Source organism: Neopsephotus bourkii, unplaced genomic scaffold, assembly GCF_033783945.1.
Source record: "Neopsephotus bourkii isolate Nb327-2 ecotype Australia unplaced genomic scaffold, CSIRO-AGI_Nbou_v1 NB_1248, whole genome shotgun sequence".
Lineage (NCBI taxonomy): Eukaryota > Metazoa > Chordata > Aves > Psittaciformes > Psittacidae > Neopsephotus > Neopsephotus bourkii.
This window is the reverse complement of record NW_026901733.1, coordinates 298,625-324,188: the sequence shown is the minus strand read 5'-3', so window position 1 is coordinate 324,188 and position 25,564 is coordinate 298,625. Positions and strand designations below refer to the sequence as shown.

At 37.5% G+C, this 25,564-nt stretch overlaps 1 protein-coding gene across 1 annotated transcript in view; it reads right to left on the bottom strand.

Annotated features, from left to right (window-relative positions):
* Positions 1–25,564, bottom strand: part of DOK6 (docking protein 6) — a 240,545-nt gene that overhangs the window by 117,870 nt on the left and 97,111 nt on the right. Inside the window, exon 3 of the mRNA XM_061364653.1 lies at positions 12,794–12,908. Within this exon, the coding sequence (XP_061220637.1) occupies positions 12,794–12,908 (115 nt within the window). The remainder of the gene's footprint in view (positions 1–12,793; positions 12,909–25,564) is intronic.

Sequence of the window (25,564 nt, the reverse complement as noted above, 5' to 3'; positions counted from 1 at the left end):
AAAAGCAGCAATGCTTTAGGGGAGAAACTGGAAAAAGGAAAGCTTTGTTTGAACTAAAAGGTTCATTTCTCTGTACAGGTTATGAAAACATTGTATGAATGTACCCGAGCTGCAGTGACAGAAAACATGTTCACATTTTCCTGTTTTAGTGCAATCTTCATACAGAAAAGACTGAACTGCAATCAATGTCATACTGATTTGAAGAAGAGAAGTGTACTTTGGGCCACCTTTTATAACCACACTATTAAAACTGCATCAAGAAGAGCACTGACTGTGACTGATAAAGGTTTTTTTTTATTTTTTTAATTAAGCTTCTTTGGATGCCTGAAGCACATTTCACTCCTTGGTCTTAGACTGAATTTCCTTTTGAAATAAATAGTAAAAAGAAAGACTTAGTGTAAGATCTCCAGAGAATTTATGGCTGAACATCCCAAACTGACAGAGGAACTACTCACACAGTAAAATTAATTCAGGAAAACATTATTCTTTATTTACCAGAGAAAAGGCCAAGCCCTATCTTTGAGAGATTTAATGCTGCCTTGCTTAGAACTTCATTCCAGCATCATCAATTACTGTAAAAAAGGGCATCTCAGTTGTCTGGGAAGACACTATTTAAAACAGAAATCTCTGAGGTAATTGGTGTACTTGTGATTCATTTGCATGTCTACCTGAAAATTGGGGCGTATATAAAAGAAGCTATTGCATGTTTGTAACTGGAAGCCTGGTTTTGGAGATTAACAAACTATTTTAGTTAAATCTCAAAAAACAGAGATCAATCTCAATAATGCTACACTACTCTCAGAAAATATGGTCTTGATAGGACTAGTGCTAAGGCCTACTGCATTACTACTGTTAGAAAGTTGCTATTTCAAAACACAAATGTGGTACTGTATAAAATTCAGGAAAGGATTGGATACTTCTTCAGGGAAGAGACTGTTTTGAGCTCTGCTCTCAGAGGTTATGAGGCCATAATTACTTACTGGAAAGCTTCTTGTACTTTTCTGAAGAGAGCACATTTTCTACTTTTATTTGGAGGACATAAATTATACATGTGGTAGTCTTTACAGATACACAGGAAAAGTGAACAATCTGAATTACTGGAATTTAAAGTTATTTCTACCTAAAACTTATTTATTTATGTTCTAAAAGTTAAACCATAGTTCAATAAGTTTTTCCATTAAATACTGCCAAATAGATTATAAAAACCCAATGGGCTGTGACAATGCATTAAGTAACTTTAAAGATATGGAAATTGGGATGACTAAAAAATCTCACAAAAGCATGTAGTCAGAAGTCATAGAAGATAGTCTTTGCCTATCCTATATGCCTGCAGTAGTCCCACACTACTCAGTCGTAAAAATTGCTTTAGTTCTGACTGTTAGCCAGCAATGAGGTGCTTTACCAACCACCCTGACTGCTGCTGCCATTCTGATTGCTCAACAGCCCACTGGGCTGGGTTAATGCTGATAGGAACATTCATATTGGCAGTTGATTTCTAGCAACCTCCCAAAACATTAGGAAGATGGATAATGAATACCAAATGTTTATCCTTGGGGTTTTTGTTAGTTTGTATGTGTTTTCTAATGTGCACAAGTTTTTATGACTAGACTGCACATGAAGTAGAATATCACATGCTGAATACATGCTTAAGCACACATTTGTAGCACAAAAAAAGCTTTCTGTGCTCATTTACACATGCTATTTTTCTCAGCTTGTCTTCATTCAGTGACAAAGGTGTTTCAAATGGCTTGAAATAGTTAACCTGCTAAGAGATCCATATGCCTTATATACTCTAAGTAGCCAAATGTAATGCAAGCTGAATAGTGACAGAGAATGAAAAATAAACTAGGTGTTTCAGGTTTGGAGCACTAACTTATCATGTTATTCACTGAACTCTCTCTAGGCTCAACCAGCCATACATCACCTGTCAATATTCCAAATTCAATATATAAATTAATGTCACAATTTTTGTGCTGTCACTAAATGTATGCCATTCTCAGGAGAGGTCAGGAACTGACAAAGTAATGTAATTTTGTAGGGTGATACATAATCACAAATCCCAGGAGATCTGACCTACATTTCAGATGAATTTCAGCAAAAGCTTTTTTATCTCGGCTGATATCTGGATTCCACTCTAATGTTAGCAAACTTGCAGAGAGCAGATGGGCTATTACGTTGGTCACAAAGGTAAAGGAAGTAGAAATATGCCCAAACCCAATAGGTATGAGTTAAGTAATTGTATCATCTATTAGTTTTACAGAAAGTTTTTAATTTATTTAATTTAATATTAATAATTAATTTAATTAATTTATTTATGTGTTTGGTTTACATGGAAAGGTTTTACTAGTGAAGGGATACTGCAGAGGTGGTTTCTGTGAGAAAACACCAGAAGCTGGACCACTATTGAACAGAGCCAGTTTCAGCCAGCTCTAAGACAGACCTGCTGCTGGCCAAAGCTGAGCCCATCAGCAATGCTGAAAGCACTTTTGTGAATAAATATCTAAGGTATAATGCTACACACCACTGTGTGATACGGAGGAGAGAAAAAAATGTGAAAGAAACAGCACTGCAGACATCAAGGTCAGTGAAGAAGAGGGGCAGAGGGGTGATGCTTCAGGCACCAGAGCAAAGATTCCCCTGCAGCCCATGATGCAGCCCATGGTGAGGCAGGCTACATCCCTGCAGCCCATGAAGGTCCACAGTGGAGCAGATATCCACCTGCAGCCCAAGGAGGACACCACTACCTAGCAGGTGGACATGACCTGAAGGTGTCTGCAGCATATGAAGAGCCCATGTAGGAGCAGGCTCCTGGCAGCAGCTGCAGCACTTGGAGTGGAGCACATACTGGAGCAGTTTGTTGGCAGGAGTTGTGACCCTGCAGGTACCTCACACTGGAGCAGTCTATTCCTGAAGGACTGCAACCCATGGAAAGGACCCACAGTGGAGCAGTTCTTGAGCAGCTCACGAGAAGGATCCACATTGGAGAAGTTCACGAAGGACTGTATACAGTGGAAGAGACCCTATACTGAAGCATGAGGAGGGAGGAAGGGGAGAAAATGTTACGAACTATCCACAACCCTCATTTCCCATTCCCCATTCCTCTGCACTACTCAGGGGAAAAGGTAGTAATGAAGTTGAGCCTGGAAAGAAGAAAGGGGGAGGTGGAAAGTGTTTTCAGTTTTGGTTTTATTTCTTACTATCCTAGTTATCCAAAGTAAGGTCTGTTTTTCCTGTTTTAGTAATTTATTAGCAGTCGCTTTATCTTGACCCATGGGCTTTTCATTCTATCTTCTCCCTATGTCCTGCTGAGGAGGGGGAGTAAGAGAGCAGCTTGGTGGGCACATGGCAGCCAAGGTCAACCCACTACAACATAACTACACGGTCTGTGTCCTAGATGTGAGAGTTGGAAATAGAGGAAGTGCAGATTTCTTTTATCTAACAACACAGTTTGAATATTGTCATTGAACATGGCCTGCCTCCCCACAGGTCTAACATCATGATTACTGGTAAAAACAGGTGATCACATTTCTATTTTCACTCTACTGAAAACCAGACGAGACACATGGGAAATCTGAAGACATGATGCCTTCCTAACATGAAGCTTAGCCATTTATGGACTAGAGCTGGCTCACAGCCAAGACTGGCTGCATCTAGGTATGAAAAGATAACAATGACAACAAAAAAAATCACTGAATTTCCCCTTCATGAAGCAATAAAACCCACAACCCTCTGCAGGTCAAACAGCTTAATATGGTGCTAACATTTTGGCACAGTTTTAAGGGATTTTTTGTTCCCAAGTGTGTTATTCCTAGAACTGGGTGGGGCTTTTCTGACTAAATGAATATCCATCAAGACTTAAATGCACAGTCAGAAATCTACCATCTCTCCTCCTGTCCGCCTAGCAGGCTGCTGAAGAATCCAAGACTTCAGCATCAAGTGTGGTTGATGTTGATGGTGATGATGATATTGATGTTGATGGGGGACAGAAGCCTAAAAGCCTGGGGAAGAATAGCTACACTACAATAATCAGGATCTGGAGTGCTGCCTGAATTTCCAAGGAAAACATCTTGTTTACATTTCCTTCTTACAAGAAGATTTTCTTTAAATCTATTTTTAAATTGCAACCTTCAGAGCACAGGAAATAGTACATTTGAAACCATACAAATGTACAGTATTATGTTTTGTAATACTAGGTGCTAGAAAGTATAAACCTAGGAAAGAAATTGAATCAATTACTTGTTGGTTTACAAGAAAGCTAATAATAAACACTATGCCTCGTTCATTTCCAAACTATACACCAAAGCAGAGTAGACTATAAAAAAATTACTCCACTGAAGATTACCACATGTATAATTAGCATGGGACAGATTAACCAAGATGGAAGAAGGCTTTTGTTCTAGTTTCAGCTATGAACTGCTATACCATTCTCTTTTCAACCACAGTCCTCCCGATATATTTTTGTTTATTTCAATTATGTTAAAAACCCCCTAAACAGACCAGACATAACCTACCAGGAATCATATACATATATACAATAATATGCATATACACCTAAAGATAGGTATAGATTATACTTCCTTAGGACAGAGGCTTCCTGAGATTACTTCTAGACTTATCTTCCACCATAAATACATATTGACCGTGATTATTTTCTTCACTCTTTTTCTCTTCCTGCATGCTAAGCCTTACTCTACATTTTTTTCTGTACTTTTGATAATGAAATTTGATTGGTTACGTTTGGCTAAAATGCCAATCAGACCATCATTTCAAATGCAGCGGTTATTAAGAATTCATTACAATCGCCATAATAAAATGAAGGCGATATACTGTCCTGGGTTCAGCAGTAGTAGTCATTTTCCTCTTTCTTAGTAGCCGATGCACTGCTGTGTTTTTGACTTTCAGCCTGGGAGCAGTGCTGATAACACCGATGGTTTTAGTTGCTGCTCACTAACGTTTAACTGACCAAGGACTTTCTGAGTCTCATGGTCTGCCAGGGAGGAGGGGAAACCAGGAGGAACCAGAGACAGGACACCTGATGCAAACTAACCAAAGAGGTATTTCATACGACTGCATGTCATGCCCAGTATATAAACTGGGGGCAGTTACCCAGAAGGGCTAGATCACTGCTCAGGTCAGGCTGGGTATTGGTTGGCGGGTGGTGAGTGGTTGTATTCTCTTCTCTGGTTATTTCCCTTATCATTATTATTACTGGTGGTAGCAGTAGTGGTTTGTGTTATACCTTAGTTACCAAACTGTTCTTATCTCAACCCATGGGAGCTACATTCTTTCGATTCTTCTCCCCATCCCAAGCGGCTGCATGGCTGATTTGCCAACTGGGCTTAAACTACAACAGTTCTTTTTGGTGCCCAACGTGGGGCACAAAGAGTTGAGATAATGACAGATCTGACCAGAGTGTGTTTTACCCATGACCATTTCGTCTGATCTCGAGAGCCTAAGAACCTGAACAGCATGTGGAAAAATCAGCCTTAATTCTACTGACAATGTAACAAAGTCTTAAAAAAAATCCCAAAGCCTTTTATATTGTTGAAAGCAAGTAAGAAGTTACTTTGCTTAGTACACAATGAACAATACTTAGCATGACCTGTTCTGCAAACACCAGAGTGCTTATTAACATAGGTTTTTAAAAGGTATTTTTTAAATTAAAACATTAAATTTGCTTGCAAACTTCATCATTTTTAACCCCACATATTGCTTCATAACATGGTTCCTGCATATAAGAATGCATTAAGAAAAAAATTCTGGAGAGATTTCAGATTCTGCATTATATAAAATATGCAGCAACTTGAATAAGCAGGTTTTTTCAGGAAGAAGAAGGTGTGGATTTACTCCTGATTCAGAATATAGTTCATCTATTCTTGCGATGTATGGAAAACCAACTGTACAATTTCTCTGATGAATGCCAAGGTCTGGCCACAGAATACAAGAATCTAGCTAGATCAGAAATTAGAAAAAAAATCAGCTCCCAAATGTTTTAACCCTCAAAGACTTAAATTTAGGGTTTCCCATCTTGCAGTTACTGCACAATTTTACCTTTTCCAATTTTCTCACTGAGAAATCTTACAGCTTTCCTACTCGTTTTGACATAGCACCTGTACATGATTCTGCTAGGCTGGAAGCTAACCTTATTTCTTTGCTGTCTCCCATTTGCCAAAACCATGCAGGTCCCTACAACCTGGAATACTCCTACATTCTCGATTTGTAGGAACCTGCATGGAAGAAATGTTGAAGGAATGATAACTATTCTGTGTGTCTGCCACTTTCAATTCAGCAGCTAGCAATTCTACTAAAAACCCATAAGAGCTTATCTTCCCAAAAGATTTCCTTTTAAATGCTAATTAATTTTAGAACTAAGTTTGCATTCAATTAACAACCTTAAAGTGGCTAAAAAGAATAGTAGGCAATAGTGTAGTACCTGCTTCATCAATGATTATGTCCTGAAATGGGGCAATTTTTTCTGCATTCCTTCCATTTACTAGTTATACATTTTACCAAAGTGTGTCAGAAAATTGTAACAATGCAGTTCAGACATCACCACAGAAAAATGAGGACCAATAGAAAGGCAACCAACTACAAGAAATGAGAGCAAAAATACAAATATTTCTAGTTTCTAAATGTTAAAGTCAGGATAAAGATGCATATTTTAGGGTAACATTACAAAACTAGGAAATAAAAGTCATTATTAATAAAAAGGGAACTATTTGTCCAGAAGAAAAGAATATATATTCTAAACATTAATCTCAGAATATGACATTTATAGCCATGACCCAGGCTGAACTTTGCCCTGAAAGTGGATATTGTTTTCAAATATTATGATCCAAAAGGGAGAATGTAAGAATCCATTTAGAGAGAAGGCCCCTTCAGTGTATAATCGCGAATAGAAAGTATAAAAGGAAGAGGCAAAATTTTCATGTAACAATCCTTGCCACTTTAACAGAGAAATATATCACGTTTCAGAATAATTTTCAACGGTACAGGGTTTTTTTTTTGCATGCAAAGGTGAACTTTGTTCTCCTTTTTCCAGTGCCAAAAGCATATGTGGGAAGCTGTTATTCACTTCCACCACCACGATCCTGGAAGCTTTAAACTCACAAGACTAATAATGAAAATGGGAACTTTAATGTGGTTGGTTTTAAAGCTTATGTAGCCATTTGTATTGTTAGTAATAACAGCCGGTATGATCACTGATGCTTCATCTCAAAGACTTACTGTTTCACTGTAATTTTAATCCAAAACCTCCAGGCTTCTTAGCTGTCATAGTGATAGGAACTGCATTATTACACTGACATCTGTCAAACTTTTCAAGCATAGAATATTTTAGCCTGTGAAAACTATCAAGGAGAAAAAGCTCAGCTCATAAACAGTAGTAATTTGGCAATAGCCCAAAAGCTTTTTCAGTACAAAAATGAAATGAATTTGTGCCTTTTCAAATGATAACAGCGAAGATTTTTTTTTAAAAGAAAACAACATCAACAAATGGTGAAAACAGTTTTAAAAGGAAAAATAAGCCCAACACTTAAAAACTCCATGTTGCTGAACACAATGCCACCTGAAAACTTGTAGAGTTATTCCAAGATTTACTCATTACACATTGACTGCACTCAGAAAAAGTTGAAAGAATATGATATAGAAGGAAAAGACTTGTTACGTTATAGATGTGTAAAAGAGTTTTATCAAGATAACCATTGCGGTAAGAACACACTCAAGAAAACGAAATGGTGGATTGAGCCAAAACAACCACAATGATATTAATATAAGTTAAAACTATATCAATATAGTGTAATTCTAAAAAGAAGCTTCAAATAAGGTAAGTGATTGACTTTTTGCAATAATCCAATTCTATTTTCCCCAGCACTTGAATAGTGGAAGTTTTAAGGGAATGCCAAAGTACAGCCTCTTAAAACCAATTTCTTTCTTGTTTGCAGTGGCTCTAGAGCTTTAGTTCATTCATGACTGGAAAGAAAGGAACTCCTTCAATCCATCTACTTCTATACAGAATGGGCCATTCTACCAAAGAGAAGCCAAATATTAATATCTTGGAGGATGTCTGCATTTGTTTCACAGCTACAGTTTTAAGATTTCTTTGTGATTTTGCCCCTTTTTCTCATGTTATATCTCATTCTATACACAAATCACTGAAATCACATTTCAACCCTAATTTCTCTTGTCCCTGAATCCATGGTATTTGCAACCGTTATCTTTCATTTATCACTAGTTTTACAAGGTCATCAATTTTCTTCACCTTCTGTCATTTAAAAATCAAAATAAATTTTACACAAATGTGAGCAGGTGGGTCCACTCAGCCTAAAAGAGCCAGTGATTTGTATCACTTAGTATTTTGCTGCTATCACTAAAGGAAAAATAATGCTCCCATATGGTCTGTCACTGACCTAGTGCAATCCAGAAACTTCATTCCTTCAAAGCTAGCTATTATTCAGGCACAGTCCTTATCATGCCTTAACTTCTGTAATAGCACCATAACCTTCTAGCTTTAACCAGTATTCATGTCCACGAGTTTAATTTTCTTGTTGGTCCTGCACAGCCATCATTTCTCACTGCATCACATCTACAACTTAGAGAGAGTTTACAGGGCATTTCAGAATCTCTGTCTCAGTCCAGACACTTGGGTTACAGCCACGTTACAGACATGAGGCTTGCAGAAAGAAGAGCTTCTCTGTAGATACAAGTGTCTGAGCATATCTATACAAAAACTAACAGCGTAGTTACCTGATGAGCCCCCCCCCCAAAAAAAAGCACAAAAAAAACCAAACAAAATGCAACCCAACAACTTTTTTTTTTTTTTTTTTTGTGTGAAAGCTGTTAGGGAAAGCCACCTCAAACCAGTAGTTAGTATCCAGAGTTAAAAGAGTTTCTCCTTTTGCTTGATAATATGCTGTGGAGTGCAGAAAAACCCACATGGGAAGGATCTCTGTGAGGCTGTGTGGGGCCTCACTGCTTTAACCCCTAGAAATGTTCCTCTTATTTTTCAGTCTAGGTTGCTCCTGCTATTTGAGTGGACATAGCATCACACACTGATACTGCGCATATATTCTGCATTTGTTCTTGAAGGAAGATCACTTTGCATCTTAAAAACTTACATTGTTTTTTTCTTTTTTCTCCTCAATGCATTCAAAAGACAACAGAATTATCTTTTTAACCTTTATTATGCTCTAGTAAATATGCTCAGTTTCCTCAAACTGTTTCATTTTTCTCCACAGCATTCTGTCCTTCCACTTGACCTGTTTATACTTTTGGCAACATTTAAGTTTGTCCCAAGTCTCAGTGTGTTAATAACCCAAGAGTTCTGCATTTCCCTTTTTCTAAAGCAACTGAGATTTTGATGATTATTGACTAAACAAAAAATAAATAATTGTTAAATTCCCTTAATGGCAGTAACTTTCACATGATTTTCAGGTTTCAGGAAACTGAGACCTTAGCATGTTTCTTGCTAAGGTGGCAGCAATTTCCCATCATCTGGAGGAGAATTCCCTTTAGAGTCTGTCTTTAGTTCACTTATTTACAGATTACTTTTCATGTTATTTAGTCAGTAATGACTTCTCATTAGCTTACTTCCATTGAATCAATTCTGATAGTAACTGAGACAATTTAAAACAGTTGTTGCTAATCACAAAAGTCACAAGTCTCTGCCCACTAGAAAAGATGTCAGAAAGAGATACAGAGACAGTAAGCAGCTTCCTTCTCTCCCTGAAGAGGGATGATTCTTCTTTAAAGACTTGTTATCCCATGCTTTCAATCAGGGAACCGTAATATCTGAGACTGGTTTGCTCTTCAAAATATTTCTGCAGAGCTTCAGAACTGAACACTCTTCAAATGCCAGGAGCACTGGTAGTAGTGCCGGGAACAGCTAGATGATAACAAAAGCATATGGAGGACTTTTGTTTGTTTGTTTGTTTTTCTTATTTTCTACAGAATGTTTTCATTAGCAAATGATGACAGAGCCCAGACTTGTCAGCATTTGTCTTGAAGACAGTAAGCAAACTGAGGGCCTAGAAGCTGCATGAGCTTAGGAAGAAAATATAGGCTCCCAGCCAGCACACCTAGTGGGCTCATATCACAGCTCTCAGGCTTTCTGGGGAGGACCAAAGCATTCTATATCTTTAGAGAGCTATTTTAAAACATAACAGCATTTTTCTGTGCTTAATTCCATAATTAAGAAAGCTAAGTACCAGAAAAATGTGCTACTTTTCATCATATGGACTTTTAGACTTCACAGCAAAAAAGATATCAGCTCATACTAGCAAACCCAACATGATATGGTTGTTGTTTTAAGACGTTTCCTGTTCCTTTTTATGCCAAAACCCTTACCTCGCATTGTTCAGTCCCCATATAAAACCGATTCAGCTTTGAGCATTACTTCCTCCTCCTTTTCAAGAAATTATTGATTCTACTCAGATCTTTTGCAATGCGTTCAGTGTTACTGTCCTTCCATCTGCCTCTGGTAGGTCAAGATGACAGAAAACAAAGTATCTGCTCCTGTATATTTAGAGGCTCCGTGGTGGAAAAATATTCATCTTATGAAACTCCTAAATATTTCAAGAAGGTCAAACAGCTATGATTCTGGAAGAAGATTTTTGATTGAGTCAAAACCACTTGAGTGTTGTGGGTTTTTTTTCCACTGAAGCCATAGGAAAGAAAGGTTATTAAAAGACTAAAGGTATTACTGTGTTAATCAAAGAAGTGGCCTGATTTGCCAAAATAAACCTCATTGTGTGCACACCATAAGGGTGTTAAAATCTAGGCATTGTCCTATAGAAACCAATGCCACTAAGATTTTTATTCTTCTTTTTTGAGGTCTGAGAAGAAACTATTTTTAAGTAACAAGCAGCTCTCTAAATATTCCTTAAACTTATTAAAGTTTCAAATAGGAAAGCAAAGTACTTGGCACATTTCAGTGGCAGTAAAAATGGTAATAGTTCCATGTGGGAAGATAGAACTCGGTTGTGGAAATGAGCTGCAAAAGAAGGTTTTTTTTTTTAGACCATATCTTCATAGTTGAGAACACAAAAAAGATTTCAAGTTCAAGAGAGTCAGATCTCAATGAAACAAAGCAGTGTATCTATCATCTGGTAGAGATGAAACAGTTTATACTGTTTAGATAGACTGAAGGGCTGGAGAAAGGCAAACTGGTTGAAACTCCACTATAATCACAGCTAAGATTTGTTGTCTTTCAGAAAGACCAAGTTATCTCACACTTTTATAGTTCCATCTTCTCTGTATTCTCAGATCAGGTAGTAGTAAGGAGCAATAAGATCTTCTCCAGCCTGAAAAAGCACATGAGCTCTCCACTGGCTCATCACTACCCAAGGCTCCACTGACTCAAAACACACCTTTGCACAGAACATAGCCTTGAGGCAGGGCATCTCATATTGTCATCTTGTTAGCACCTTATGGTCTTGTGTACACAACTGGGCTCAGGGTTAAGGAGCTGCATCACATTTGTTACAGTAAGAAAGGATGAGTGGGCCAGACATGCTGGGCTTTCTTAGGCTTGCCCCTTTGGTGAAAGAATCCTGAAGTTATGATTTGCTGTCACTTTTCAAATATGCATGCACTATAGTAATTCCAGGGAAGGAAAAAATATCTTTTCATTAGAGATCAAGGGGAATGCATACATGGGCAAATGGAAAAGTTTCCATAGAACCGATTTCAGTGCTGTTGAAATATTATTTAAATGGTTTTACTTGATTATTAACCATATTATAGAGTCATTATTAATTCTACTAGTTAGAAATTAAAATATTTAATGTGAACTATTTATCTAATAAGCTGTTAAACTGATCCTAGAAAGCCAGAAATTTCTATGCGTGTTTTGAAATTAGTAAACAAACAAATCTTTGCAAATCTGTACTTTCATGTACATATGAAAGTTTGCAATTCTTGGCACAAAACTCACATAATTTATCATCTTACTCACTTTTAACTTACCTTCTCCATATTTCTTGAATTTTGTTTCACTGTATTTGACTTAGATTGCACACCATGCAATGTTTATATGATAATATTAATGTATCATTTAAAAATGCACAGTTTCAAATATGTCACTAAACAAACAGAAACTTTATCATTAAAAAAAATTCTCATTCTTTAAAAAAAATAAATCTGATAAAATATAGCCTAGGACACATACATGTACAACTGCAATTTCAATAAGAAAGTGTAATTTAATAGTGCAGTGTCCAATGACTCACATGTAACTACCTGTCATTACATATCATGATGACCAAGCCTTATTCTCAACTTCACTCATTCATTATACCCTGTATCTGTGCAAACCACAGACTGCTTGACATTTCGCTTTATGATATCCTGAGGTTTTAGCTGGTATTTACCTCTTATTTGCAAGGCATGATAATTATTAGCTTAGTAAGTGCCTACAGCAAAACTTTGTAAAAAAACGAAAAGAAAAAAAGAATGTTTCACATGTTGACTTAATAACATCTCATAGGTGTTTTTTACTCAGTTTTACAAGTTCAGCTGAAAATCTCCAGTCTTTAGACCATCTGCATGCAAAGATAACTAATGGAAGAAAGAGCTCTGTAACAGCCCCAGCACCTCCCAAAGTATACTAAAAAAACACAACCAACCAACCCTACCAACCCCCACAAAACTAAACCTCAAACTCTGAAGTTCTTGTTGACAACAGATTCTCTTAAGCTAAATATATCTATCTGGTGTTTTAAGTTAATTCATCCGAGGAAAACTTTGATCCGCAACTTTATTTATTCAAGCTAGAAATGTGGTACCAATTGCTTACCTGACTCACACGCAAATGTCTTTGACGTCTCATCATGAAAGATAATTGCCACTGCATGCTTCTTTGTCTCTCGAGGCAATCTAGTTATGTTTTTGATATTGTGCAGCTCAGTTACCTTAAAATGAAGAAAAGCATTTAAGGCCAACGTATAAATAGTACAAATAAAAATATTAACCACAACTACTCCATTTTTACTATAATCACCCTGCCCCCAGGTAATTTACAAGCCTTTTAATTGATAACAAACCATAAACAGGCAGAGTCTGAAGTTGCAGAACCTTCTATAAAATGTAACATGTTGAAAAGTAAAAGGTCTACTTCTCTAATAAAGTTCTACTTGGAGACATAGTTATTACAATGACATTTAGACAGCTTTGTGATTATTCTGTAATATAGTTTTCAATTTCTTATTTGTACAACTTCGATCAGTTTCAGAATCTGCATCAAATAAGTTACCTGATATAGGAACATCAGTGTTTTATTGGTTAAGGGAAGCAACTTAATTATGCCAATTAGTATCACCACATTTTTAAGGTTGCCTCTGATTCTGTCACTATGCACCATTGAAAAGAGCCTGTCTGTGTCTTCTAAACTGTTCACATATAGAGAATATACTCAATAATGAGTATACAATGAATAAACCTTCTCATCTGCAGGCTTAACAGTCTCAGCACTTTTAACTTTTCCTCACAGGAGAGATCCTCCAGTTCCCTCATCATCTTTGTGACCCTTCAGTGCACTCTTTCCAGTGTGTCCATCTGCCTCTTGTACTAGGGAGCCCAGCGCTGAACCCAGCACTGCAAGATGTGGCCTCACAAGTGCTGACTAGAGGAGAAGGATCACCTCCCTCGACCTGCTGGCAACACTTCTCCTAATGCAGCCCAGGATACCACTAGCTTCCTTTGTGGGAAGAGCATATTGCTGATCCATGTACGCCAAACCCTTTCCAAGCTGAAGAAGTTTTAGTTTTCCCTGTTGGGCAAGTCAACAGGTTGACAGAAAAAAAATCCCACCAGTTAACATCTCAGAAACACTAGTTGATGCTAAAAATGAGAGGGACCAAACTAACAAATAAGCCCCTCAGTATTTCTATTGTTTATCTAATTTTTAATATCAAATAGAGATATGAATATTTTCCTCCATGTTTCTCTTTTGAAATTGTACAGTATGTTTCCCTCCAGAATCAGACCAGAAAGACAGAGGCAACAGTAATGATACCATGAAAGTCTATCCTCCCACTGACAGAGCGAACTGAAGTTAATCAAATTCCAGAATCTGGGTTTGATGCTGATGAAGCATGAGTCATTTCCCTACTTGCTGAACATTTGCAATTAATGAATAAACACCTGAGAGTTTATATTATTATGTATGAAGGAAAAACAAACTTTGCCTTGGCAACCAGACTGTTTTTTCTCAGTGATTTTTAAAGGTGTGGTTTAATTTGTTGTTGTTGTTGTTTTTAATAAATAAATAATCCTTTTTAAAGAGGAAAAAAGTATCAATGCTACTGAAAAGACAAAAAAAAAAACCCTATAAAAGTTGTAACTCCTTCAACACAACTTCGACCATCTCTTTGCAAACCTCAAGAAGGTTTTAAATACCAATCAAATTGAAAATTTATCAAAAAAGAAGACCCTTTTTATGAGTAGTGCATTAGACAAATCTACTTTTTTAAGCAACAAATGTTATATCAAAATTTGCTCCCTGTGCTATCATAACAGACTTGTTGACAAAGTAGTGTAGTTCAGTGAAAATATTGCTGTTCTTTGCAGCAATAGAAAGTCTGAAACTATCTAGAGCATTTGCAACTGGGAAAATTTAATTTAATACATGAAAGAGTCTTACCTAGACTTCCCACAAAAAAAAGAAGGAAACATTCCCATTGTGGGATTATACTTTGTCTAAAACTTTGGTACTATTAAAACCAACCCAAACCAACAAAAACTGAAAATCAGTTTTCCTATTTCCCTGCATTTGTATCCTTCTAGAACAAAATGAATTTCACAACAAATAAAATACCTGCTCAGTGAGTAATTTTGCAAACAGATTTCTTGCCTACCCTTATCCTTTATGATTTCTTCCAGTAGGGTAAATAGATCATGGAATCACAGAATTGTTAGGGTTAGAAGGGACCTCTGGAGATCATCTAGTCCAACCCCAAGACAATACAATCCCAAGGTGGCCAAGCCAGGGCCACTTAGAGAAGGTTACACAGGAATGCATTCAGGTGGGTTTTGAATGTCTCCAGAGAGGGAAACTCCACAATCTCCCTGGGTAGCCTGTTCCAGTGCTCTGCTACCCTCAATGTAAAGTTCTTATGCTGAAACTTTGTGTATTTTAGTTTATGGCCACTACTCCTTGTCTTGTCTCTGGACACTACTAAATAGAGTCTGGCACCATCCTCCTGACACCCACCTTTGAGATCCTTTTGTGTTAAACTAATATTATACAGTTTAAAAAATTTCACTAAACCATTAGCATGCTAACTTAGGTATTTATTTTTTTAATCTACTAGATATTGGTGCTACCATTTAGTGTAGTACTCCATATGGTGCTTAGTATGGTACATGTTAGGGACTTTTAGCGCCTGGTCCATTTCTCAGTTCTCCTACTCCTCATCAATAATTCCTGCCTCATATGTCCATCACTTAGCAGCCCACATACACGTTTCCTTGCTTTTTTTTTTTTTCTTCTTCTACTTGGTTTCTTGATTTTTCTTTTTCTGTATCAGTCCCCAACCTAATTTTACTTATTTCTAGAATAACAAATAATTGAACACTAATTGAAGAAAATATATAGAATAATTATTTAACTTTTACATAACAAACTTTTCTTTGCCAAGCTTTGTTGATTCCACTTTTTTCCACATCTAACAGTTTCTTTCTTTCTTGGAGAGGCTGGGGATGACATAGCTATATCAGAAACATCCAACACCTTTACTTCTGGTTAATATTTGATGAAAGGACATGACCCTGAAAGGCTACAAGGTAGGACTGGTAAAGGCAGCATCTCATTCCTGCAAAATTAAACTCGAGTAGGCACCTGAATCTCAAGGCTACCCATCAGTGTTGGTTTCTGGAACCTGCTTCCTCTCACAGGCAGGAATTTGGATCCCCACAAGGGTTCCACATCAGCACAGCTGAAAAACGCACTTGATCTGCACACAGGTTTTTGGGGTGAGTCTCAGATTGTTCACCAAAATCCAAAACTTCTTTACAGAGGCACATCAAACACTGACCAAAATACAAAAGACCCTATAGTTAGTTTTCTGATGCTGCAGCTTCAGAGCACTTAAGAACTATCCAAACAGCACTTCAAGTAATGCAATGCACTTCCTCTCATACTCATTGTTTTTCCTTATCTTGGTATGCAGATAAGCATAAAACCCTAATTTGTTTTGTGTTGGTATAACATCTCATGTAAAAGGAGCATCACCTTAGGAGTGTCTACTTGTTTTCTTTAAGTAAATTTTATATAGAAATAATAAAACAAATCATCAACATCTTTTAAGTTCTGTCTAGATATATTCGAGTGGATCAACCATTTATTAAAAAAAAAAATGAAAAAAAGAAAAGCTGTCTGCTTCTCTATACTATGACTGTTTTAAAAAAGTTCCAACATTTCTTTCAAAAGAAAACAAATGAATACAATATAGAGCTATGCATCAACCTTAAGAGCAAGAAAAAAAGCTGGAAAGGACTCCTCTGAAGGAATGAGCAGTTAACAGATCTCTTGTTATATGGTCAAAAGATAAGAGGATCTGAGGAAAAACACAGTTTATGACCTCACTTAGGAAAAAAAAATAATCCTTGTTTTTCTTGAGGATTTTCCTTATCCTACATCTTATGATAATCACTTGTACCTGCAGAGGTTCACAGGAACTTGGAGTAATTTTTTGGCACGAAGATTCTAATTTTGATGCTAATACCAAATAGCTTCAATTCCCTGCTTCCTGCAGAATGCCCAACCATTGCCTGATGCCAGAGGACTGAGCTACAAGAAACACTAAAGGATTGGTCTATATTAGTTTTAGAGCATTTCTGTGTCAACAGACTTGGAAATCATCTGAAAAACATCTTGATAGATTCCAGAAGTGTAACTCCACTTCTCCCCAGCTAAAACACCATCTTTTAATTTCCATAAAGTCATGCAGCAGCTTGTTAGTAAATAAAATCCCTAGTGCAGGAAAATTACTAACATAAGGCAGTCTGTGGTGGCCAGTAGCAAATACACTAAATCCATGCAAGATGCCCAGGGATAAGCTGATGATCAAAGAATTTATTCAGGATTGTTACACGGAAAATAAAACCTCCAAACTGTAAACCCAGACTTTGGACTGGATAGTCACCTCTGGCTAGCCAGAAGATATCAGATAACAGATTGCTAGTAACAAACTTCCGGTCTCTAAAAATGCTTTAGCCCTTGCCATTTCAGAACTCTCCCACACTGGCTATAACAAATCCTCCATGGTAACACCTTATTTTTACATGGGAAAAACACGCATATTTTTTCTGTCTGGGAGTCTCTAACACATATTACAGCAATCTACAGCCTTCTTATTCAAAGTGCACTTGTTACCTTGGTAAATTTCAGGAAATAATTGCAGGATCACATTTTCATTATGGTAGCAAAATATTTTATATGAGAAAACAGTCACTGTCAACACAATTTAAGATACTTACCCTTTAAAATGTTTGGGGAATTTTGTTGGTTTTTGCTTTTCTTTTTGGCATCCTAATTATTACAACAACAAGGGGGTAGGTGACAGCCAGAATGCTTTCACTAAGGAGAAATCCTGCCTGACCAATTTGGTGGCCTTCTGTGATGGGGCTACGGAACTGATGGACAGGGGTAGAGAAGTTGAAGTCATCTATCTGGACTTGTGCAGTGTTTGACACTGTCTCGCATGACATCCTTGTCTCTAAATCGGAGAGACATCAGTTTGATAGGTGGACCACTCAGTAGATAAAGAACTGGCTGGGTGGCTACACACAAAGAGTTGTGGTCAATGGCTCAATGTCCAGCTGGATACCAGTAACGAGTGGTGCCCCTCAGGGACCGGTGTTGGAACTGGTCTTGTTCAACATCTTTGTTGCTGACGTGGACAGTGGGATTGAGTGCACCTTCAGCAAGTTTGCCGATGACACCAAGCTGTGTGGTTCGGTTGATACACTGGAGGGAAGCAATGCCATCCAGAGGGACCTGGGCACGCTTGTGAGGTGGGCTGATGCCAACCTTGTGAAGTTTAACCATGCCAAGTGCAAGGTCCTACACCTGGGTAGGAGCAATCCCAGGCACAGCTACAGGCTGGGCAGAGAAGAGATTCAGAGCAGCCCTGCAGAGAAGGACTTGGGGGTGCTGGTCGATGGGAAAATGAACATGAGCCATCAATGTGTGCTTGCAGCCCAGAAATCCAACTGTATCCTGGGCTGCATCAAAAAGATCGTGACCAGCAGGGCCAAGGAGGTGATCCTGCCCCTCTACTCTGCTCTTGTGAGACCTCACTTGGAGTATTGTGTGCAGTTTGGGTGTCCTCAACATAAAAAGGACATGGAACTGTTGGAACAAGTCCAGAGGAGGGATGCGAGAATGATCAGGGGACTGGAGCACCTCCCATATGAAGATAGGCTGAGAAAGTTGGGACTGTTCAGCCTGGAGAAGGCTGCATGGAGACCTCATAGCAGCCTTCCAGTATCTGAAGGGAGCCTACAAGGATGCTGGGAGGGACTTTTCATTAGGGGCTGTAGTGATAGGACAAGGGGTAATGGGCTAAAACTTAAACAGGGGAAGTTTAGATTGGATATAAAGAAGAAATTCTTTCCTGTTAGGGTGGTGAGGCACTGGAACAGGTTGCCCAAGGAAGCTGTGAATGCTCCATCCCTGGCATTGTTCAAGGCCAGGTTGGACAGAGCCTTAGGTGACATGCTTTAGTGTGAGGTGTCCCTGCCCACGGCTGAGGGGTTGGAACTACATGGTCTTAAGGTCCTTTCCAACCCTAACTATTCTGTGATTCTCTGATTATATTCTCAGATGTGAAAGGCTATTAAATTATAAAGCACACTTAATTGACATAAAGGCTCAGATTGACTGGGATCTTGCTTCTTAACAGTCAGTGTAATTTGTAATTTTTCTAATTACTTTGGGACTTCATTTAGTATTTTTAGTATTTTAAGTATTTTAGGGACAATTCAGTACACATTTTCTCTTGAATACATCATGCTTCATCACTGACATACACCAGAAATTTATTTGATTACTGTACTACGAATCTGTTCTAGTCAGGGAACTGAACATCTAGGATCTGCAATGTCCACTTTCTGGCTACATGGGCATGTAAATACTATATGTATATAACACATCTAGGGCTCTGGTGCTCAAACTGTATGTTTAAAAGATTGGATAACTCTTCTACAATTATAAGAAAACAATCTTCTAAATCACATATTACGTCTGTATCACTACAAAAATATAATTCCACAGTACACAGGAAAGGAGGTCCAAAAAACACAAAACCCCACAGAAACTATGCGTAAAATCTCAAGTGCTCCATTCTGGGTTGTATCCTGCCTGAATTGTTCCAAACACATGCCTCCCATATGAAATGGTGAGGGAAATGATTCTGTGATTCCACCTACTGAAGTTATTTCCACTGTGCAGAGTCCTGGAAATTGCTTGGGCAGAGGAAAAGGTCTGAATTTGCATAAATGGATTCTGTTTTGCATTGCACACTATCTTCCTGTCATTTAATTTCTATCTAGCAAAAATAAAAAGAAGAGAGCTACAAAACGTAATTGTTCATCATCTTATTACTTAAAAATGGCCCACATACTACCATCTGTTGTGTAATACCATGCAAGCAGTAATGTAACACAGCAAAAGCCAACATAGTGGCAAGGAGCAGGAACTGTAGCGAGTGATGCCCAGACAGCAGAGAACCACCTCAAACCAGAAAGATCATGGATGTTTCTAGTAAGAGAAAGAAGGATATAAGAAGCAAGAGCTACGCTAACTATCGTAGCAAGAAAAGGGCAAAGAAGGCACTAATATGCTGGCTGAATGCTGCTGGCAAAGGAGAAAATGTGGTGCTGGTACATTGAAGATGAAAGCAGTACAGAGAGGAGTACCTCGAAAATACAAAACCTCTCCCTTCAGCTCAGTTTTCAGCCATGGTATCTGCAGTTAACGGCAGCACTTTTTATATGGATAAATCCAATTGCTACAGAGTACAAGCTTTGGTATAGCTTCAATCAGAGCTGAATGTGATTTTGCCTCGTGAAAAAAAGGCAGCATGCTGCCTGAAAAACACAGACCTCTGGGACTGGGGAAATGGCTACATCAACCGAAGCACTGCCAGTAAATCATGGGAAGTGGCTTTTCTTCTTTGTTCAGTACTCACTAGATCATACCTACAATACTGTGTCCAGTTTTGGGACCCAGTGCAATTGATAAACCAGAGCGAATTCAGCAGAGGGCCCCAGGACTGCCAAAGCTGGACCACCCACCCTATGGGGAGAGGTTGAGGGACAGTGGCTGCTCCAGCCTGCAGCAGGGAGCACTTTGAGGGCACCTAACAGCAGCCCTCGCCCTCCCATTGTCTGCAGGGAGGTTATCAAGGAGAGAGACAGGCTCTTCACAGCTGTGCCTGGTGAAAGGAAGTGATAACAGACATAAACTGAGACAAGAGATGTTCAGGTTGCATAGGAGAAGCAAGCCCAGCAGCAGGACAGGCCACCTAGAGACATGCTGCAGTCTCTGTCCCTGGAGGTTTCAGAGACCCAACTCTTGGGATAAAGTTGTGCAACCATGTCTGACCTCAGAGCTGGCTCTATTATGAGCAGGAGTTGGACAAGATACTTCTTGAGGTGAATTAACATACGAATTAACCTGTGAGTCTAGGAAAGTGAGGCTAACAGATCTGCAAGGCTATTAGAACCTTTATGGGTTTGGGAAAACTGATACAAGATGAGGCATTCAAACTATTTAAATTGAAATACATTTTCCTGACTTCAGCATATTCTGCATAACAACACACATGGCAATCAACAAGAGGGAGGAGCTGGAGAGGGACTCTTCATCAGGGATTATAGTGATAGGACAAGGGGTAATGGGTTTAAACTTAAAAAGGGGAAGTTCAGATCAGATATAAGGAAGAAGCTCTTTACTGTGAGGGTGCTGAAGCACTGGAATGGGTTGCTCAGAGAAGTGGTAAATGCTCCATCCCTGGCTGTGTTCAAAGCCAGGTTGGACAGAGCCTTGGGAGATGGTCTAGGGTGAAGTGTCCCTGTCCATGGCAGGGGTTTGGAACTACATGATCTTAAGATCCTTTCCAACCCTAACAATTCTCTTATTCATTCTATGACCAGGGATACAAACGACAGAAAAACAAGACAAGGTGAAAACGTTCTGAGAGGCAGAAGAAAAAAACCACTTATTTCATGAAAGAATAGCAAAACTTAAAACACAATATTACAAGAAGAACATTATAAGGAAGAAGAGAAATCTCAAGATCAGAAAAGTGAAAGATCATATAAAAGCAAAACCAATCGACAAAGAAAACAGAACAGTTTTCCCATCTCTGCATGCAGATTTATCCTTGGAAGATGAGTTGTTATGGTAACAACACTCTCCAGGAATTCTGCCAAGACGTGGCGTATCAGCCTCCACATTATGCCTCTGGGGCAGGTCTCCAGCTGCTATTTCAGAAGAATAAGTGTTTAAGAAACTGCTACCAAGTAAATGTTCATTCCTGTAAGCACTAAATGAAAACTACACCTATAACAGCACAAAGAATTTTACCTGTCCTAAAACAGGGGACAGAATGAATTTATATATTAAAAATAATTTGGACTAAGTATAAAACAGTGATGTCAGGGCAAGAAAGTGAAGTCTGATGTGAAAAAATACACATAGGTCTGATAGTAGAGGGATACTGAATAGTTTCTTCTTGCCCCCAGATAAAACTGAGATAAAAAAAAAAGGCAAACACAAAAATGTTTAAATTTTCAGCATTTTTGGAGAATGCAGATTTAAACTGAACATAAAATAAAATAACATCCTTAAATTTCCACTTTTTTTAATGAGCACTTACCACATAAGCAGCTACAAACTCTTTACTTTGTCTCAATGAAATCTAAAAAAATCGAGGATGGAAACCAAATTTACTTGACTAGCTTTTGTTATGCTTCTTTAAATGCTATATTGTTTCACAGTGTTTGTAAATTAAAATTACCAGGGCAGAACAAGCATATTAAGTAATACCAGCTACCTTTAATAGGCAAAGAAGTAATTTTGCCAAGCCAAGTTACTCTACTTCCTCTCAAACTGTGATGATGTGGTTCTGCCAGGACTGAACTGCTGCCTAATCCATAATATCAAATAGCCTACTGGGATTATTCTGGTTTTGGCTGTTAGCCTGGTGTTTTAAAGGAATAGTTCAAATCTGATCTGTTCGTGTGCATATGGATCTCTTCCCTTTTCAAACATTTTAATTAGGATTTTAAAACACATACTGAGAAAGAAGTGCCTTTATACTTCAAAGGGTATTTTTATAGAGTAATTCATAATACAAAAATCACAGTCCTCCCCAATCTCATTTCCTTACTGTCCTAAAGAAATTTTGAAATATATTTTCCAATCTGACCTTTCATTTTGATGTGCAAGCTGAATACCAGACTACTGTGTTAGTATAACATTAAAATAAAGGGGGTAAAAAACCACCTTCTGTAAAATTGAGTGTTCACGAAAAAATTAAATAACTAATGCCTTAATGTTAAAAGAACACTCTAATTTGAAACTCTGGTTCACACTTGAAAAATAACACCACACTAGAGAGAAGGCAGAGAGGGAAGATGATTCACAACTGAAATAAAGTAGGTTTCCCAATTATGTTTCTAAGTTTCAGTTAAAATTAAAAAAATATACTTTCAGTATCAAACTTCCTGCTAGAGTTACTAGGTATGCAAGCAGTAGCACTGTGAAACAAAACGGGGCATTTCATTACTGTAGTTTAATTATCCAAGTACAGCAATAAGACAATGCTTCAGAATGAACCTGTAAATGAATTAGATCATTAGATGAGTTTTAATAGCCTTATGAGGCTACTAAAATATATTGGACAGTTAGAAACTGTTTTCATTTTTAAAAGTTTTCACTTGTAACATTCTCAAAGTACATGACTATGTCCAGACCTTTCGTAGTTTCTGCTCAAAGGTATTGTTTAACTAAAAGGAATATGTTATTGGTCTTTGAATAAAAAGAAAAGGAGAAATGTACTTTTCAAAAAATGCCTTTAAGTTTTCCTTTTGGTTTACTTAAATTGGTTAACTCGCAATAATTCCCAAAGTTATCTTGTTAGATAAGGTCAGTAAAAAAAAAAAGCGTTCATTAGCACAGACCACATTTCAAACCAAATTACAAGCAAAGTCATGCTTACAAAATATAACTTTGCTGAATGCAGTAGTAGATAAGTATATAATTCTTCCTATTAAACTGCTAGGTATAACCCTAACTGAGCAATCTCTCACTGCATTGACAAACTGGGTCAGGAGTGCTAAAGGATGCAAGTAACCATAGGCTTTCAATGCACATAAATTATTTTGGCTGTATCTATACTGTACATTATGACAGTGGCTGAACCCTAGGTTTAACTCCCCTTCTTATTCCTTTCAAACTGTGAAAGCCTTCAGCTCATGCTGTAGCAACCTTCAGCCCAGGCTGTAGCACCCTTCAGCCCAATCTTGATACCATGGGGGAAGCCTTGAGTCAAAATTAGGTGGGAAAGGCTGGCTTAACTTTCCTTGTACCAATCATGGGAGAAAAAAAATCATGGTTGAGAGGCATCTCATGATCCAGGTTTTAAGGACCTCTCTGATGCTGGGCATTTCTGAACTATATTCAGAAAAAGAGAAATTACTTTAGCCAGGAAAGGAGAAGGGACAATCATCATCATCATTTTTGCCCTCACTGTTTCTGGCTCTTGCTTGCTGTCAAAGGTGAGGAAACCACACAAGCAGAGCACTCAGTTGCCTGTGGACAACAGCAAGTGGTACAAGCCCATGACTGTGCATATAAAAGCACAACCACTGACATATCCACTAGCTTAATTTTGTTTTGTTTTGTTTTGAGAAAGGATTAAAATGATAAATATAAACCCAGCACAAAAAAACTTCACCCCCATTGATTTTTACAGAGTGTAAATATGCCTCAGTGTCTTTAAAAAATAATCCCCACCCCAATTCAACATTGCCAAAACTGGTATTTTGATGCTATTCTGAAATATAAACATATATATTACAGGCATTTTAGAAATTCTGAAGGAAATATTAAGAGCACCAGATTGCCTATGAAATTGTTGATGCTCTTCAAAAAAAATGCACCAACTAGATGCAAAAATACCAGATGTAGAAAGAAAATTTATTTAAATTAAACTAAACTCAGCACATGCCTGTACATGTGTGGGTATTTACACGTGCTCAAAGTGGTCCAGAGGCCTTCAGGAGAAAAAAGTGAAAAAGAGAAAATTGCAATAGGGAGAAATGAAGAAAAATTAAAAAAAAAAAAAAGCCAGTAAATTGAAAAAGATGAAAATGAAAGATTCTGAACAGAAATGCAACAGTTTTTAGGATTTTTTTAAGTAGTTCTAAATTTTTTACAAACCTTATGAAATGTTTTAATTTTATTTGCTTCTAAAATTAACTGAAATTTGTTAAATGATAATTTGAAAATTCTTTTAGCTTAATTGCCATTGGGGAAAAATTAATTTTAATATCTAGTATGACAATTACAAGCAGCTACATTTTCAACTCTAATTCATTTTTAAGAACCTTCATCAGCCAGTGATTTGAATTTAAAATTTTTTTTTATGAAGTAAAAATTCGATAGCTTTCTGCCAATTTTCATTATAAATTGCCCTTTATTTATGTTGCAAAGCCTCCTTTACTATAAGCAAATCAAAACCTTACAGGAAATTTAGTCCTCCTAAGACTTACTATATTTCATCTCCCTTTATTAAAAGAAAGTAAATTACAGTGTCAAAACTGTCTGCCCTCCCTCATATACCATAAGCTGCTGTTTGTACCTGCTTCCTTTTACAGCTATTGCATAAGGGACCACGCCTCTTGCCATTTCCACATCAAAATGTAAACATTTCCCAACAACACAGACATGTAATTCATAGAGCTTCAAGGGAAAATGTTGTCATTAAGGAAAAAAAAAATCTTCACATAACATTTCTTTATTAGTGTTATACACAGCAGGCAAATAATTAGGTCTTTAACTTTCATCAAGAACTTTTATTATTTATGTAGTGTATCTACCTTCTACACTTGAGTAGTGAAAGTGGACACACACAGTATTGCAAGCAGAATAATAAATGCAGAGTCAAGTGCTGAAGGCTAGGAAAGGGAGTCTTAAATGTTACTTTGACTGCTAGTTCTGTAAATTTACTCTATCATTTTCGTGTTTGTATGGTAGTGGGCCCCTGTCTTTTACCTATGGCATTCCTTCTCCATATTAAGACAAATAAATCCCTTTATGTTTATCGGCACCTCTTCTAAGCATATTATGATATAATTGTCTTAATTATACCGTCGTATTTGATTTTTCATAATGGTTTTTAATATCAGTCAGAATAAATGTTAAATACCATTCTGTTGAATAGAGGCTTTATAAATTATGTTTTATTCTTGTAACTTCATTGTTTTTCTGACTTAATGGTACACTGATTATATTTTGGTTTCTCTCATAGTTTTTCCATAATGGCCATCACACAAG